General features: G+C 35.5%; 2 protein-coding genes across 2 annotated transcripts; one reads left to right on the forward strand and one right to left on the reverse strand.

Moving 5' to 3' along the window:
* Positions 1–750: 750 nt before the first annotated feature.
* LOC132793623 (uncharacterized) lies at positions 751–18730 on the reverse strand. The gene is made up of 6 exons (XM_060803634.1): positions 18384–18730; positions 12650–13052; positions 10255–10433; positions 6737–7865; positions 1821–2896; positions 751–1760 (listed from the first exon to the last, which is right to left on the reverse strand). Exons 2-6 carry the CDS (start codon positions 12894–12896, stop codon positions 1344–1346), a joined length of 3048 nt encoding a protein of 1015 aa, XP_060659617.1. The 5' UTR covers positions 12897–13052; positions 18384–18730; the 3' UTR covers positions 751–1343.
* On the forward strand, positions 4050–5401 carry LOC132793644 (fibrinogen-like protein 1). Its single transcript, XM_060803655.1, has 3 exons — positions 4050–4130; positions 4194–5188; positions 5246–5401. Exons 1-3 carry the CDS (start codon positions 4068–4070, stop codon positions 5367–5369), a joined length of 1182 nt encoding a protein of 393 aa, XP_060659638.1. The 5' UTR covers positions 4050–4067; the 3' UTR covers positions 5370–5401.
* Positions 18731–19018: the final 288 nt, after the last annotated feature.

A 19018-nucleotide genomic window follows, 5' to 3' on the forward strand; every position in this document is an offset into this window, starting at 1 on the left:
TCATATAAAGCTTGCATTCCCACACTAATTGCTGTTTTATTGCACTTATATCGCAATATCTTAAGTCAACACAGCACACTCTTACTTTCTTGCTGATTAAATTATGGCATTTCTGATAGGATAACTCAAATATGCTATAATAATATATTTTTTATGGTCTTAAAGTAACTAACTCGAATTATTATATTTTCTTCATATCGAATAACAATACTTCATGTTTTTTATGATTAATCCTAATTACAGAGTTAAAATAATTACATTCCTTTGCAAACTGCTGCTTCTTCAGTCTTGTTTATTTCTGTTAGTGTTATCTACAAATTATGTATAGGGTTGTTGGCGGGAAGGGTTCTGCACTCACGAAACTCTCAACATCTTCACCGATGGAGCAAAGTTGGCTGAACTGATGTAAAACTTCTAGGCTGATGTGTGCTTCAATAAACATCAACTTAATCAAGTACGTCATGCAGCTTTCAAAGCAAAGACTGCTAGATAATGCTCGGCATTTTAACTAGTAAAGCTGGGAATCATAAATTGTGATCAGTGCAGGAAATGTAATGAGTCCGGAGTTAAGGATGTTCTGGAGCATATCCTCTATGTATGTCCAGCGTTATAGTTATGCTGACTCCGTCTAAAATATCTTGCATTTATGTGTTTCTTCGTGACGTTTCACAGCTATCACCCAGGATGTGGATATCTTTTGCCAAAAATGCTCGACTTGAGCACCCTTTAAGTAATAGAAATTACTAAAAGTTACAAGTTACGTTTTAAACGATTTATCCCAACCAGAGATTTTTAATCTATCTATCTTTATTTATACATTTTAAGCAACGTACTTGTATTTAAATAATTTCATAATTTATTTGTATAACCATTTAGAATTCTTACAAACTACTGAAATGTTTTAGACAATCACAGATGTTTATGTTTTCGTTATCATGAAACTAGTCTAAGCATGGAGATATATAATTGTATTAGTGTAGTTATGAGCAGAATAATACTTTTAACAGTAAAACTTAGGCTAAATAATAATTAAGGTTAAATGTAAATAACTCTTGCAAAAGAAACAATAATCTTGCTTGCAAATAAATTGTTTAGTTTTTACATACACGGATTTTAAATCTGACAAAATTTGTTTGAACTTATTTCAAAATCTGTCTTGGTTTAGAAAAGTCAAGAATAGTTTGTAGCTGTCTTCAAATCGGCCTTAACTAAATTGCTTATTGAAACTTCTCTGCAAGAGTATTGAATCTTCGGTGTGCCGAAGCTTAACTGTTGCTCATGAGTGCTTAAAGTGAGTGAAATTTGAGCTAGTGTCATGATAGCATAAATATTAAACTTATTGCTCAGCGATGGCAGCCTAAAAGCAAACATAAGCTGAGCAAAAGGTACATGAAAGGCAAGTGCGAGTGGAAAACTCTGGACGAGGCATCTGTACTGGGAGCGGGAGTAGTTGGCAAGCTGGCAGGATTATCGGCAGTAGATGACGACTCCAGATCCGCTCGTGAGTCAGGCACATAGTCACCACAAGTGGGGAAGTTACGAGGAATCGGTTGCATCTCATCATTGTCGCCCACTTTGAAGACGAGAGCCATGCCGATCTCAGCATGGAACTCGATGTGGCAATGGAAGAGCCAATAGCCGGGATTGTAAGCCTCGAAGCGGATGATTGTGTAGCCGCCATCGGGCACGGTGACTGTGTCCTTCACAGGCGGGTTTTCAAAATTGCGCTTGAGCAGCTTAAACTGATCGAGTTGCTTAACCTGCAAAGAAGTAAGAGTTGAAGAATTTGAAATGTCTAGTGAATTACTGCTCTTTCTTACCATCTCTATGGTGACATTCTCGCCGAGACGCTCGAGTCCAATGACCCTAAAAGCATTACCGTGCAGATGGAACGGATGATTGGCATAGAAGGTGAAGCCTTCGTCCACAATGATCAGTTCAACCACCGCTTTCAATGGCACCTGCAGCACATGGTGGCACTTGCAGAACTTCTCCCGGCAATCGATGCCCTGCTCCGCCAGCGAAGTCTCATTGCAGAACAAATCATCGGTTAGTTGATTGCGTTGTGGCAACAACGCAACCGAGGGGAACTTTAGGGAGATGTGATTCAACTGTGGCGTATACAAACGATTCGTTTGGGTCACATTTGCATCCATGCTGTAGTAGTCAGCATTATGGAATTCAGGATTATCCTTGCGATAGAAATCGTAGTACACAAAGAACTTGTAGTCAGCCTCCGGCTTCAAAGTGTCATCATCGATGCCCGAGATCGTGTCGTAAATGGGAAGTGCTCGCATTTCGGCCACCGTCTTGGTATCCGCATAGCCAGGTCCACGATTCATCACATTCAACTCGATGCCAGTGGCATTATGATCATAGCCCAGCTTGGCACTGGGCTCCTCATCAGGAGCACCTTCGTAGCGCAATATGGCCACTTGGAAGGCGGATGTGAAACGTTCGCTGCAGTCCATGAGGCCCTTGAGGCGCAACCAATAATTGTCGACTTCTTGGTTGGCATTGAGCACGAAATCGAAACGTTCACCTGAATAGGTGACAATGGAGCCCACCTCCATGGCCTCGATATCGTAGCCATCCGAGTTGATCGCCGTCAGCGTGTGATTGTCGATGGATACAACGATCGGACAATTGAGGTACTCGGCGTTCACAATGCGAAACCGATACCTGAAGCCTCTCCTAACATGATACACCTGATGTGGAATTTGTTCCAAGGGGATCGTATGCAGATTCGATCGACGCTTCCTTGAATGCGCTGTCCCATTGGACGTTGATCCAGATGTTTGGTTTGTGGTCGGCATTTCTGCGAGTTTTGATTCACTTGGTTCATTCCTTATCTCGCTTTCCGTTTCCATTGGCTTTAGTGTTGTTATTTTGTCAACTGATTGCAGGGAAAGATATAAAAAATAATTATTATTATTACAAGTAATATAATCGTAGAAGGATTTGAGCTTCAGCTGCAGGTTAAAATAAGCCTATAAAAATTCTTGCAGGAGAAATTTTGCGCTCCAAAGGCTTATAACAGATCAAATGGCTACATTTATAACTATGCAAATAAACTTTTCTTTTCTTTTACTTATAATGAGTAAACCATAAAGATGTTAAGGGCAATTGCATTCAAAATTAAAAATGTTAATAAAGTAAACGCTCAAGTTACACAATACTATAGAGCTATACAATACAATATAAACTAAAAGTATTCTAAAGTTCTTAAAACGTACATCACTTTCTTGAAATTGGAAATGTATGATTTATTTTTATAAATATATGTTTTTTATGGAATGCAATAGCAACTAGAAAATTATAAATAAATTTTCTACTTTTCTTTTTCGTTATTAAGCTACAGTCGAGTGTACTCGACTCTGACAAACCCGCTATCCATTTTGTCAGCCAAAGTAACTAAGACACCTAGTAATTAGGCGTTTTCGCCCATTCAAAAGTATTTCTTTAATAACTTCGACAATTTTTATTTTCAGGAATCACAAAGACTATAGTTATATATAGTTGTATATACCAAAATTTTGTCGACTTGCGGGGTAGGAAGTGGACGTGTCAAAAATTTAAAACAAACTTTATCTGAGTGCAAACATAACAAATGCTGTGGAAAATTATAGCTCTATCTCTTCTATCATAGTCTCTGAGATCTAGGTGTTCATACGGAAAGACAGACTAAATAGACTGGCTAGATCGCCTCGGCTGTTGACGCTGATCAAGACTATATATACTTTATAGGGTCTGTTACATACATTTCCTGCCGGCACAATTTTATAATATACCCTATGGGAAGTGATTATAATTACTCAAACATTTGTTCACACTATACAGACAGTTTAATGAAATATAATATATAAATTAAAACAACTATCAATAGAAAAACAAAGAATAACAACAACAACAACAACAACAACAACTAAGTTAATCTAATCCATATGAGCGAAATGTGATTTGGAAATAAATATACATATAACAACAAGTGATTTCTATCAACATTTGAGAATTAAAAGCTTTTAGTTACCGTTTACTTGTGAAACAAATCGGAGCGAAAAATAAAAATGAATATTATTCAAGCGAATTTATTCTTAATATTGCTAATAGCATATCATGTTAATAGTTCGGTATGAATCTTAATAAAAATATATATTGAAATGAATTTTGAAAATTATGATTATATCATTCAGTGTCCTACAGGCTCAAAAGAATTGGATGATCAATGCAGTACCTATTGCTATCAAGTTGTAAAGCCGCTTCTTCAATACGTAAATACGATTAGAACAATGACACAGGAACAGAACAAATTGCAGCAAACAATAAAGGTGCAAGCCGAAACAATAAAAAACTTAAATGAATTGATGAAATCTAAAGATATGCAACTGGAGCAGCAAAACAAATCGATTCAGTTAAGTGAAAGTCACGCCCGAAATCAACAGAAACTTATTGATGAATATAAAATGCAATCGGAACTTAAGTCAAGATTCTATGAATCGTGTCAAAGGCGTAATCGTAATCAACAAAATCTTTGTGAAAATTTGAGTACATCGTTCAAAACTCACAATCAAAATCAACAAAAACTTATTGACCAGTTTCAGATGCAATTATCCAATCTGAAATCAGAAATTCAGTCGAAAGATAACAAAATAACCAAATCTGAAAATTTAAATACCAATGTGTCAAGCTGTCTCCGCAAAATGACGGGTATTCATGTGATCACACTCCCCGATGCTCAGCCATTCATAGTTTCATGTGAATCGAATTGGATTGAAGCTGGAACTGGATGGACTGTAATACAACGACGAAAAGATGGCAGCGTCGACTTCAATCGAACGTGGTCTGATTACAAAAATGGTTTTGGAGATCTAAGTGGAGAATTCTTCCTTGGGCTTGAGAAACTTCACTTGCTAACACAATCTCAACCTCATGAATTGTATATACTCCTTGGGGACTTCGAACATGAAACACGATATGCCAGATACAATAACTTTGTCATTGGCAACGAGACAGAGTTTTATAAGTTAGAAGAACTGGGAATATATTCAGGAAATGCTGGTGATGCTTTGAGAAACCACAAAAATGAAACGTTTTCAACAGTAAATAAATTTCATCATAGTGTCTCCAACTATTGCGCTAAAAAATATAATTCTGGCTGGTGGTTTAAAAATAACGGTTGCTATTGGAGGTAATAATTTGTTATTATTGATAATAATAAAATCGATATAATTGAATTAAATTTCAGTAATTTAAACGGACGTTACGCATATACCGATACAGATAAGGATATTGGAAGCATGGATTGGAACGAATGGAAAGGGCCTCCCATGAAATTTGCTCAAATGATGATTAGACCTATAACCAAATAATGACAATTATTTAAGCAATCAAGAAAGATATATCGTGAACATTTTGAATAAAAACAAAAATTTATTGTGACTTCGAAGATTTTTATTCGATGCCAACCAAATTTTCAGAGTGCATGGAAATGAAGACTTTAGCTTTCAAACTAGGAATGTTAGAAGCGAAGAAACGAGGAATAGAAATGCTTTTAAATATCGTGTGGTCAAGTGTGAAAAACTAGCTTAAGCAATATTTTCAATTGTGCTGCTCGCTGTCTCACAATTAGTAGATCCGTTAGCAGAGAGAGTAAGAGTTAGTTGACTAAGTGATGCCGAATGTGTGGGTCCAATAAATAAATGGTATACAAGTAGAAAATATCAGCATTCAGTATTTCTTTTTGCCGAATCTTGGACCTTAACTTATCCGCGGCAGTGCTCAGATATTCTGCCCGACAGTATTGCAATCAGCATTTTTAAAGTTAAAGTTTGTATACATTCTGAGCCCCTGTTTATACTCGCTACCCATTGTATAGAAGGGTATTGTAACTTTGTGCCGGTAGGAAATGTATATAACAGGAAGAAGGAGGCATCTCGGGACCTATGTATAAAGTATATAAATTCGTGATTAGCGTCAACAGCCAAGGCGATCTAGCCATGTCCGTCTGTCCGTATGAAAACCTAGATCTCAGAGACTATAAGAGATAGAAATATGTTTCTTTACGACCCCATAAGTTATAGCTCTATCTCTTATAGTCTCTGAGAAATAGGTGTTCATACGGACAGACGGACAGACAGAAAGACAGACGGACATGGCAAGATCGTATCCGCTGTTGACGTTGATCAAGAATATATGTATATACTTTGTAGGGTCGGAGATGCCTTCTTATGCATGTTACATACATTTCTTGCCGGCAAAGGAATACAAATTTCCTTATTTAAAGTTAGGTTCAACATATAAGGGAAAATAGAGAGTTTAGCTAGAGCATAATTTTCAAAAAATAATTCGTGCTTATTTCATTTATACACGTGATTATCATTTTTGCTTTCGATTTAAAAGGTCGCTATCCTAAAGCTGCATCTAACACAATTTGGAGAGAGAGGAGGTAAGTATCTTACCGAGGAGTTAAGAGGCAGCTAGAAAAATTGATATAATATTTTATTTCGAAAAACTGAACGTTGTAGTAATTAATTATTCCAGGAAAAACAATATGTATATATGTATATTAGACATAATTGGGCAACTTTACTGCGAATTAAATTGTAAATTTGCAGCTAACAGAATCTAGTGCGTCTATTTGAGCGATGCATTTAAATATTCAGGCAGCTAAGCAAACGCAAACAGCTAAATTAATTTCATTGGAAAATAAATAAATAAAATTAACTAATATTCTTACCTTGATCATCACTTTCAGAGCTGTTTATGGATGGGTCATCTGTATTCTCCTCACTCTGGGCCGCACCAAGGTTTAATGGCATTAGAATTGGTGGCGCCACCTGAGCTTGCGAGGCCATACGATGTTGTCTCTTCATGTCTGCCCAAATACGATTGTAGTATCGACCCCGTCCATTGATGAGAATATTGTGCGGCTTGTTGTCGCCACTCGAATGATGATGGAACGCAAAAATGCTGGCACCCGGTTCGTGAATCCAATCCTGGACAACCAGAACATGCTCGCTGAGGTCGAAATCATAGAGTCCACCATGAGGATCTGAGTTCTTTGGCCGTCGCACTATCAGTGAGCCAAAGACGCCATCGCCTCGCTGCATTCCTGTGTGCGAATGCCAGAAATGCGTGCCGGAATTGTCCGCAGGAAAACTGTAACGAAAGGTGGCATGTGGCGAAATGGGGCACTGAGTAATGTGCGGCACACCATCCATGTAGGGCGTCGACTTCTGATGGAGACCGTGCCAGTGAATGGTGGTGCTCTCGCCCAGCAGATTGTTCTTCACATCTACGACGATCTGATCGCCCTCGCACACCTCAATCGCTGGGCCCGGCATCATGCGATTCACAACGGTAATACTGCGTTGCAGGCCATCGCCCATGATGCAGTGCGGCCGTGAGCAGTCGGTGAGATTGAGGGGACAGTCGAAGCAGGCCTTCGAGAACGTCTGATACCATTCGACCACAAATGTGTAGTGACAGGTCATGGGTGGCGCATCCGCTTGGCAATCACGCCGACACGGATGCTGGCGATACCATTCGGCTGTCCAGATATCTTCTGGACTATTTGTGTCATCGTCCAACTGTTCGACTCGCGACGTTGCCAGCGGGCGACAGACGGGACAACAGTTGTTTCTCTCGATGCGCCACGATGGACACTGAGGATCAATGGGTCGACAGTTGCGCTTATAGCTGTCAATGGTAATCTCTCCATTGTCCAGACGATTGCACTCCAGCAATGTGCAGTCCGCATCATTGTGCCACGCCTCTCCCACCGCATACAGGGTGTTGTTGTGCTGGCAATGGGTGCGCACACATTCGCCACAACAGCTGCCTGGAGTTTTGCGCAGCTCGGTGCCCTGTAATTGATTCCATCATTCAGTGGGTGAAATTAATAATAAAAAATATATGTACATATACTCTATGTATGCATTCCAAATTAACAATTCAGCTGCCTGTGGATCATATTTAAGTTAATTGCCAACTTACTCGTCTTTTTTATGTGAAATACTTGAATTGATTGCAAATATTTATTGACTTTTTATGCCTTCGTTCGTTGCATTCGTTTGAGATGTAAATTTTGTATATGGGCAATTCTCAAAGAAAGGTAAACCACGACCGAAAAAAAAAATCTTCACATTCATCGTATTTTTTTGTATAATGTCATAAAGAAATATCCAAATTTTCATAATACAATGGATCCGTAGCATATCTCCGTTGTTTTTATAAAAAAATTTGCCTGCAAACTGAAAAAATGTAATTTTTTCACATTTAGCTACTTTTATATGCATTTTTTTGATTAATTATTTCACAAGAAAAACATAAGATATGTTTACATTTTTTCTACCAAATCTCTTAATAGCAATCCAATAATAAGATAAAAAATGCAAAGTGAGCGAAAAAATGTTCAATTAACTGTTAATTTTTATTTTGCTTCCTATCTATGTTCAAATCGTACGTTCGCGACCGAAAACATCATTTTATTGTAATTGCTTCGCACTAAGTGCAAGCAGGTGAATGAAACTTCGCGTGTTAAGTTATTTTGGTATATATATTTTAAATATAAAAATCGTTGGGGTTACTCAAACCAATCTTTTTATTGATTGTCAAAGTAGCGTACGTTCGCGACCTTACCTATAAGCATATGTCGATTTTTACTAGCGTCGCATGGATTTAAAAAAAAAAAATTTTTTTTTTGTTTTTGTTTTTGAAAACTATGTCGTTTGCAGTTACTTATTACTTGTTAGTTATTACTTATTATTTATTACATTTTTTTCTTGCTATTAATAAATTTCAGTACATATTTCATATTTAATAAAAATGTATTTTTTGTTTTAAATGTTATTAGACGCATTTAATTGAGTTAAATCCGTTTGTTTTTATGAAATATGAAGTTATTAATAAAAAAAAGTTGTGGTAAAAATAAAAATTTAATAAAAAAAACCTCATGGAAAAATCGTACGTTCGCGACCGTACGTTCGCGACCGGAACTTAATTAAATTAAAATAAATAAATGGAGATATTTTCTTGGGAGTAGACTTAATAGAAAGCAACATGATTCTACTTTAAAAGTAAAGTCATTTCTTTAAAGTATTCCGTCTCAATTCGCAGAGTTTTGCATTTTACTGCATTAAGCCAAATTCGACTTCCATTTTGCGTACGTTCGCGACCGCATGTTTTTTGACAATATTATGAAAATTAAAAATCGATAAGCCCCATAATTTACATTAAGCAAAGAGCTAAACAAATGCTATCGAAGAGTAAAAAAAAAGTTTCAGGAAACGTTTGTTTTCGATGTTATTTTTTGAATTAATCTCGTACGAACGTACGTTCGCGACTTTGAGAAATGCCCATATTCAAACGAATTGAATAATCAACAACTTTAATGCACGAAAGTACTAAATTATTTCGTATTTCAATTCTGGTAATAATATATCTTAAAAAATTTGTTCTATCTTTATTGGACAAAAATCAAATGTTTATTTGATGAGAATTTTGTTGAAAATCAAATCTACATACTTATGTAAATAAAGTTATTTGTCTGTTGATCGCGCACAATATAAAATCTCTATAAATTTTATGGCAAGCCTCCACTGAGAAGCAATACAAGTTTTGTAGCATTCACCTTTTGTCTCATAACAACATTTTATTAACAGAGCACTGTTATGCGTTAAATTTAACAGTGCTGTAAAATGGTTTGAATATAAAAAACCAATTTTCTATTAATACAATGTAGCGGCAGATTAGAAAATACAAATATACAGAAATAGTATTGACGAGTACATTTTTCGTCAAAATTCATATAATCGTTAGTTACATCTCCAAATGTTCATAATATAATTTAAACAACTAAGAATAACGGTAACTATAAAATAAAAACAACTAATATTTTTTAGAAGAATTTTACCGGATTCAAATTAATACTGCAATAAATAGATTTGATAATAATGGCTCTATAGTAAATAGTAAAGATTTCTGCAATGGGTTACCTTCTGAATTCATTTTTTTATCCATTCCCAAAACTCAAATGTACTGATAATTATGATTAACGATATCAAATGAATGGCTTGACGACGGTCTTTCCACTTTCCAAACCTGAATATATTCTTGAATTATAAATATTTAAATCCGCCTCAGATGAGTTCGCTATCTATTCATTATTTTTGACTGCTGTTTGCCATTGGAATGTCTTTCGATGCGAATAACTTTCCACATTAATTATATGCTTGAAATGAACTGAGTACCCACCACATCGCAGTAGAATTCACTGCAGTCAATCGGTGTGACGACAATGTGAGCTTGTGGCTCATTTCCGACTCCTGCGGCACAGCTGTAAACCAGACAATTGTCCTGTGCATCAAACCAGACAGCGCCCTGCTCCTTGCGATAGGTGTTGTTGTGTTCCTGGTACTCACAATGTGTGATGCCTGCAATGAACGCATATGAATTAATTATCAATTAAGCTCGCCTAGGGTGCTTAAATTTTACTTAAATAATTAACAGAAGCTATTAAAGTTCCCGTGGCGTTACAAAGCACTCAGCTTTTATTCGCTTGCACACTTGAGAAATCGTTGAAGTTGTCGTCGCGCACGTGTTTTTATGAATTGTTTATTTAATTAACAAATGATGATCATAATTGTTTAATAAAGTCAAGTGTACTTAGAGACAAAGAGCAAAGCAAATAATAACGAAGCAGTAACAAACTTTTTGTTTGTGTTCTTTGCGTAAAAGTCACGCGCTTGAATCTTTTCAACTAATTCGCACAGTTTAATTTATAACTCTGTTACTAAAATATGTTCTAAAAATATATATATAAATACAGGTATGAAGTCATATACTCCATATATGTATTGTGTATGGTAAGTGAAAATATGTGTTATTATTATTACTTCACAAATGCACAATACAAACTGCTAATTGTTGTTTACTGAGGTGTTTGAACCAACTTGGCAACATAGTATAACTATGAAATTTGATTAGCAGCAGCAAAATACCCTAGAATTTCGACCCAATAAATGTTTATCAGTTGAGTACACGCGTAGTGAACCGGACATGCAGATACCCTAACTACAGCATGTGAGTATTGTGGATTCTCATTGTGTACACACTTTATCAAACGATTAAAGTTTAAACCATTTTATGATCAAATAAATTACTTCCAGCTCACTTATCCCGCCTGACTGTCTGCGTTCCTAACACGTTACCAATTCAACAAAGAAGCCGCAACTGGCCCAATAAAGCTTTGCTATAAAAGTGACTTAACTTGGTCAAACAACAAGGCCGAAAGAAAAGAATTAAATAAATATAAACAATTATAATTACAATACCAATCACACACATTTTCAAACTGTAAAAATAATGGAAATCTTTAAAGCGACTTCGCGATGCTCTTTAATAGGGTATTTGAATGTTAATCATTGCTGTAACTATCATCGAGTGTACTAGTAGAAACAATCTATTAATTCGAAGTATTTGTACATTAAAGAATCATTAAATTTACGAGCGTACACGATATCAGGATTTAACGATTACCAGCCTGATAAGCACGTAGCGACTGCACTGTTCGATATGCTCTTGGCTTGGAAATAATTTAGGGTATTGTAAAGTAAACGAAAAACTGATTGTCAGAATGTGTTGAACGTTTTTGGATTTTTATAATCACTAGTCATAAAAAATTAATGAAGAATTAATCGTTTTAGATGAAGACTTACAGATAGTTTAATCGCAATGAGACTTAACTATTCAATAAGTAGTACGAAGTATTTTCAAGTGCATGCCTAGCGAATTATCAAAGTCATTAAAAGTAGTAACGCATCATTCTGCTTAGCCTGGTCAATACGTTAAGCTTGTGGCTAAAAATACACTTCAAATATGAAGAGAGCAGCACTTGTCTGGCATATGAATGAAGTATTTACATAATGCCAATTTTAGCAATAAAACTATGCTGTTAGCCAGGCTTATTGTCTGCTCGTCGATAAATGCGGTTTTTATTATTGACAAGCAATCTTCACACATTGATTGCTTCGTTATGACCATTATTATGATTGCCTGTTGATTTAGTATTTATAATTTTACATGTGAGTCCGTAAGTACTTGCGCAAATTGGCAGCGAACGTATTTTTAGCAGTCGATGTCAATCATTACATACATATTTGCATTGTTTTCAATTAACATTTATGCTAAGTCAGCCCCCACACAGTCCATGTTGGCCAAGGTCAGCAGTCAGCAGTCGGAACTGTTAATTGTTGGTTACGTTTTTCACACGCCCAACGATTATGAATTTTGTTTGGCTTAAACGAAGTGTGATGATGTTTCGCGAATAACTAATTTGAATGCTTAAAGTTTGTGGTGCCATATGCTTGGCATACTAACAGCAACTAACAGCAAACGAACAGAAGCTAGGTTGCGCTAACTGTATATTTAACAGCTGTCAACTGGTGACTCTTTGGCAGTTTTGAAGCCACTGGCCAAGGCGTCATTGTGCTGCTTATTAGAAAACCAGTTTGAGATACGCACTACCAAAGTAAATAAATAATTACTATTGCGGCTCCTTCTTGTTATGAATTCTCAATTCTGTAAAAATGTGCACTCAATTCTCTCGCCTCAATTACCTGAAATAATATAATAAAAACAAACAACTCACCCGCTGGCGATGCCTTTTGTACAGTTTGCAAGCCACTGGCCACTGTTGTGTGTCGCTCTAAAGATAACAGAAGAGTGCAGACAAACAGGACAGGTGCTGTTAAGTTGCAAGGTCTGCTAAGTTTGTTGTTGGTTTTCATGTTTTGGCTGGAACAGTTTTTGCTCTTCATAAAATGTTGTTGTTGTTGTCTTAATGTTGTTGTTCCTGTTGCTGCTGCTGTTGTTTTTGTTGTTGTTGTTACGCTCATTTTGTCATAATTATGGTTTACTTTTATTTTCCTTGTGGTTATTGCTATTGTTTTCGTGTGCTCCAAAAAATTGTTTGCGGAAATTTCAGCTTTAATAGTTGTTTGCTTATCGTCTTTCTGTTGTTTTTACTATATTTCAATTGGCTGTAAATTAGTCTGAAAATGTTGGATATTAGTTTGGGGTTCGGAAAAATAAAATTAAATTATAATTAGTTTATGAATTATTTATAGGTTATTACATCCATTGAATGAACAACTTTTCTAATTGTGTGATAAAATTACTATGTATAGATTGAATAAGATAATTGCATAGAATAACAACGTTGCTGCAATTTTTGGTTAGCGATTTTTCGTATTTTTGTTAAACTTTGAAGTTTATTTATTTTGTATGTGTATTAAAAATTGACAATTTCAATGCTTTAATTATGCTGTATAATTGCATAGATTTTATAATTAATATTTGCATTGAATGTTAATATATTTCACATAATAAATTTATTGTCATCATTAGCAAAAAAGGATTAAAATATATGAAAGAGAAATGATTATTGTACTGTATTATTTTGCTAAGAATATAATTATTTGGTGTGGTCTTTACTTTAATAATGTTTTATATAATCAAAGTGTAGAAAAAAGAATAAACCATGTTATTTTACCACCTCTCTGTAAATTGTTTTAGCAATAGCTAAGACAGCAATATTTGTTGTAGTGCGACTTGGCCGAAATGTTGGGAATACTTAGCCCTTTACCCAGGCAATACAATATTGTTGGGTGCCCACAGACAGACAGAAAAAAACAAACATAGATTGTATTTTTATTTAAGTATGATTTACGGTTGCCTGTTAATGCGAGTATTGCCCATACGCCCCGTTGTCCCGGCCAGATGATAGGCCAACTGCTAGGTTCGCTCTATCAGCACATTGCCAGCAAGTCAACGTTGGCCCACACGCAACGCACGTACAAATTTAATTAATTAGCACTCTGTTCTTCAAAACATACACACAACCACACTCACACACACACATGGAGTGCAATGGCCAACAGTCACGTACGTCAACGGACGCTGAGAAGCTTGAGCCGGAGCTGGACTTGGAGATGAATGTCGGGAGGAGTAACTGCCAAGCGGCAAGCGGCATGTGGCAAGTGGCAAGTGGCAACTGGTGGTGGACCATTGCCCAGAGAAGACGGACAGGCAGCAGAGCCTATTCACACAAAGCGTATCAGGAAAACTGCGCATAAATTATGAAAAGCGAAACAGCGAAGAGGAGGAAAAACAGCAGAGCAAACATAAAAATTGGATCAAGAATTTTTCATATAAAAACCTCTGCGCCTTCTTTTATTCCGTCTTGGGCCACTGCCACTTAGTTTTTCCTGCCATTTTTGCGCGCTTCTATCTTGTTCTTATTGTTGGCAACACTTAAAGTGACTTAAAGATTTATGTTTTTGGCCAAGGACTGGCTGAAGCCAACGTACTTCCGTTAATTACGAATTAAGTGGCAGTTCATTAAATAAAGCAACAACAACGAACACAAATATGAACATACATTTAAAATTGAATAATACCATCAATACATTCGCTAATTATATTTGTAGGTTTCGATCGAAGTACCCGGATCTAAGCTAATGAATCAATTAAGTGTTTTCCAGCTTTAGAGTCAGAAGGATGTGAACTAGAAAATATCGAAATAAATCAATCAATCTAGATAGAAATTGACAGTTAAATGAATCATAACAAATTGATGTAAGATTGTGTACATTTAATAAATATATATATTTTTCTAAACTGTTGTCCACAGGGTATAAACGAAGTGTGAACGTCAAGTGTGTGAACTTTTTGTGATTAAACATGCCACCCATAGAAAATTCAATGTGGTATATTTTACCCTTTGTGGTATATGTAGAATAAAACAATATACCAAATACAGCCTTCGGCATATTTCAGTATATTGATTTGGTATATTTGAAGAATATTATAGCGCAGTTTTACTTTTATTCAAGGTAGGTAGCGGGTATCTCACAGTCGAACACACTCGAGTGTAACTTTCTTACTTGTTTTATTTTTTTGTGTTATTGCTGTCAACCATGACTAAATGTCTAATTAAGTGGCTGCAATTGTTTATCGGACTGAAAGGCAATCTCACTTTGATTATCATGTATATTTTGCGTAATGTCTGAAGCATTCCGCGATGCGTTTTGCTTTACAAGTCACGTTGAATTGTTACGTTGGTCAGTTACTCGATGACTTCTCGGTATTATCATTGTCTCTAGTTTGCATATTAAGCGATTAAATAAAAATCACCTTCTATTAAACGATGAGTATTGGCTGTAATTCACACCTTTTGGTAGCGTTTTCTGCTTAGAAACATTTTGGAAATCACATTTTCATAATACCCAGAATTACTCGGGTGTTTCCAGATTAACAGTTGAATGATTTTTAGTCAAGTGCTCACGCGAGAATCCACTAATTGTTATTATGACGTGGGTAACAATAATTAATGAAATCATTGTATCTATTTTGTGTTTCATCTTATCTTAATTTGTTGCTAATACATTCCAGATTTCAGTGCTGGGTATCTGATAGTCTGTCAACGCGTATTAGAATATTGTTCGTTATACTTTCCCTTTTCAAAACGTTTTATTATAATTGTGTCACGATATGTGTTAGCCAGAGGCATTTCCGATCAATTTGCGGGCGTTAATGTAAAGAAACTTGATCAATTGATGCTGTCATCGTTTCACAGTTAATAACACTTGATCTCATTTAAGGGCATTCTCTACGATGTGCACGAAAAACATTCATTTGCTTTTATGCAAATTATAAAGACTGAAATATTTACATGATTTTCTATTTAATGAAAGATATTTTAATAAATCTAGTAACGCTACCCATAATTGTGTCTCCAGGAAATGTATGTCACAGGGAGGGATCTATCTTCGACTCCATAAAGTATATATATAGTATTCTTGATCAACATCAACAGCTGAGACGATATAGCCATGTCTGCCAGACTGTCTGTTCGTCCGTTTGTAAGAAACACAGAATCTCAGAGACTATAAGGGATAAATCTATGCTTGTGTCGAGTTTTGGTACATACAATAATAACTACAGTTTTTGTGATTCATGAGAATTTGCTTGTGATCGGATAAAAATTGTAGAAGGCATGAAAGAAATACTTTTGTATCGGAAAAACTTAGCTGACAATGTGGTATATTTTGTACTGTATGGTATATTTTGAATGTATTACTATAGAAATAAACCAAATATAGCATTCGGTATATTTTTGTATTTTTGCGGTATATTAATTTGATATATTTTAGGAATAACAATGCACTGTTTTGCTTTTATTCCAAATGAGTAGTAAGAATCTCACTACTTTTAAATAAAGAGCTGGAAAATTCTTAATTTTGTTTTCAACTTAAACCGAATCAGTAAATCAGTATGTTAAATAGGTCATATGTTAATTATCAAAAAAAATTGTGTGTCATCTGGTACAAATTTAGCGGATTAATAATGATTTTAAAATATATATTTATAGAAAAAATTCTTTGCATATCATAACGACTGATTTCGGAAATAGTTATTTATGCATAGTTATTTGCATATTAATATGCGAAATTTAACTGTTTTTATAACATACCCCTTAAATAATTTTTCGCTTAATGAGGGGATTTACTTTGAAACCAGCTATAACGATACTTCTTTATGTTTTTTGTTCAGTTTTATTTTCAATCACAAAAGTTATGCAAATGGCAGGTCAAACATTTAATCAAACAAAGTTGCGTAATCGAAATTTGTCAGCATCTTTGAGCATCACGTTTGCTCAAAATCTTTTTCCTTTTTTATTAATACCTACACACACTTATGTAGTGTAAGTGAGGGTATTTTGTGTGTTGGAGTTTGAGTTTTATTTTGATTTATTGTTGACTTTTTATCTCTTTAAATTTTTTTTTGTGAATCGTTAATTTGTACAATGCGGCAATTCAATTATTCAGATCCGTCATTTGGCCGCATTTTTTACTATTGGCCTGCTGCGAGTTTTGTTGAGTTAGGTTGAGAAATAAAACTGAACGCAGCGTCAGCGGAAGAGCCGCAAAGAGTGGAAGATTTTAAGCTGCTTAACGATGTGAAAATGTTGTATATTTTTGTATTCATAGTAGCTATATTGCTTTTACCTCAAGTGTGTAAATAATGTTGCTATTTTTAATGGGAAACCCCCTGCTTACGCATTAGATGTATCACACTTTGATACATCCTGAAATTCATAATGTATCATTTTACAATTATCTATTAAAATGTTCGTTTTATAATCAGTTCGCTTGATGAGAGAGTAAGAACGAGTCACTTAAAGCGATGAGCCACATAAAGAATTGAGTTTTTTAAGTTCTTGGGAATTCCAGGGTCGAGATCTTGTTTTGATTTCAGACCACGCTCAGGGAATCCCCTACTCCAAATCCGGTTGCAGTTTCTTTCAATCAAAGTCGAGCTCTTTGATGTTGTAAACAAAATTACACATCGATCGACGTGAATGTCAGAGAACAGAAACAAATATAATTAATGCTTGGACCTTGACCACAAAAGTAGCCACTAATTGTAAGCCAAGTTACGTGCTGACCTGCAGGCAACAACACATCGTTGATATGTGAACAAAAACTTAGCAAACAAACAAACAAAACAAGCAAACAAAAAAAAACGACAAAATCATAATTTGTAGCTGGTTTTTGCGTGCCTGAATTTGTTTATGTTAATTGAAATTAAACGTTGGTTTTTAAATGTTTTGACAAAAATTATTTTTGATACACGCAATAAATGTGCGATTAAGTCATATTGAGAAACCATTCTATCAACGGGTTTAAACCAAGTTACTGCGAATTCCAGCTTAAATTGTTGACCGACAACTTTCAATTGGGGTGCATGAAAATTATTTTATAATTGAGGTAAGATTTAAGGCATTCGTATATATAAGTATTGCGGAAATAATTACAAAAATTTTAAACATTCAATGAAGAACAATGAGAAATTTAGTTTGGTCAATGATCTTTTTTGTCAGATTCGTTATAGGAAATATCACCAAATTTTTCATGGAATATAAAGATGATTGGTTTCAGTCTGTTTATAAATAATTCTTATAAGAAGATTAAAGATATTCGAATATATATTTAGTGACTTTTTTTTGTTGGATTCGTTAAAGCAAATATTTTCATGCGTTTCAATGTTAAGATGATTGATTTCGGTTCATTAATCATTTTTTAATAATCATATGATGAAATCATTCTGATAAACTTGAAATGTCATTATCATGCTAAATCTTTTCATAGTTATTCTAAAGCGCACAAAAAGAGTTTAGTAACAGCTGTGAGTTTTTTAATCAGGTCGTTTATCAGGTAATAAACTAAGGCGGCTTAACGTGCAACGTAATACTATTATGCGTATTTTCATTATCTCATAGTATAGATAGAGTATCTGTTCGTCGAATTGCAGTTCCTTACTTGTTCTTTTAGACGCTTCCATTGCTTGTAAACAGTTTACGATCCACAGATAAAAGAATACGCTTCTGTCATCACAACAATTGCCAAGTGTTCGGTATCACGTCGAAGGTAAATGATTTGAAGATTGTGCAGATCTTTAATAATCCGAAGCCGATAACGGTCTTATTGCAGTAGATTAAACGTTTAGTTCAAGGCACCAACTAGCACTTGCACTTCGAATGGACTACTAAAACTATTACAGTTTGAGATGCACTGACTGGCATGCAGCCACTAGGAGCCGACGTACTTCAATGCCAAAAAATCAAGTTACCGCCGATGATGCGCGCGAGTCGCCGTTAAAATCGCAACTAACTCAAGTTGAATGCAACAAAGGTGTTTTTGAAGATTCAAAACGCGCTAAAACTACAATTATTTTAGCCTTTTTCTGCTCGCTATGCTGATAACAGTTCAAGTTACGACGACGATCGCTCGTCGCTTCGCTTCGCTGTTGCCAAAAACGATCGGGTCGCGACACTCGTGAATCGTGAGAGCGAGAGAGGGAGAGCGAGTGAGCATGAGCTTGTGATCGTGATCGTGATCGTGAATGCGAGCACGAGATTCTGCTGTTTTTAATTACATGCACTTGTTTCGCCTTT

This window comes from Drosophila nasuta, chromosome 2L, assembly GCF_023558535.2.
Source record: "Drosophila nasuta strain 15112-1781.00 chromosome 2L, ASM2355853v1, whole genome shotgun sequence".
Lineage (NCBI taxonomy): Eukaryota > Metazoa > Arthropoda > Insecta > Diptera > Drosophilidae > Drosophila > Drosophila nasuta.

What these genes read in the sequence shown, in the direction of transcription:
- LOC132793623 (XM_060803634.1), bottom strand. Translation starts at nt 12,896, where the DNA reads ATGAGCGTAACAACAACAACAAAAACAACAGCAGCAGCAACAGGAACA. An exon ending in GTGAATTCTACTGCGATGTG is followed by an intron (nt 7,866 to 10,254) that starts GTGGGTACTCAG and finishes AATCAATTACAG; the next exon opens with GGCACCGAGCTGCGCAAAAC. An exon ending in AGAATGTCACCATAGAGATG is followed by an intron (nt 1,761 to 1,820) that starts GTAAGAAAGAGC and finishes ACTTCTTTGCAG; the next exon opens with GTTAAGCAACTCGATCAGTT.
- LOC132793644 (XM_060803655.1), top strand. Translation starts at nt 4,068, where the DNA reads ATGAATATTATTCAAGCGAATTTATTCTTAATATTGCTAATAGCATAT. An exon ending in CATATCATGTTAATAGTTCG is followed by an intron (nt 4,131 to 4,193) that starts GTATGAATCTTA and finishes TATATCATTCAG; the next exon opens with TGTCCTACAGGCTCAAAAGA. An exon ending in AATAACGGTTGCTATTGGAG is followed by an intron (nt 5,189 to 5,245) that starts GTAATAATTTGT and finishes ATTAAATTTCAG; the next exon opens with TAATTTAAACGGACGTTACG.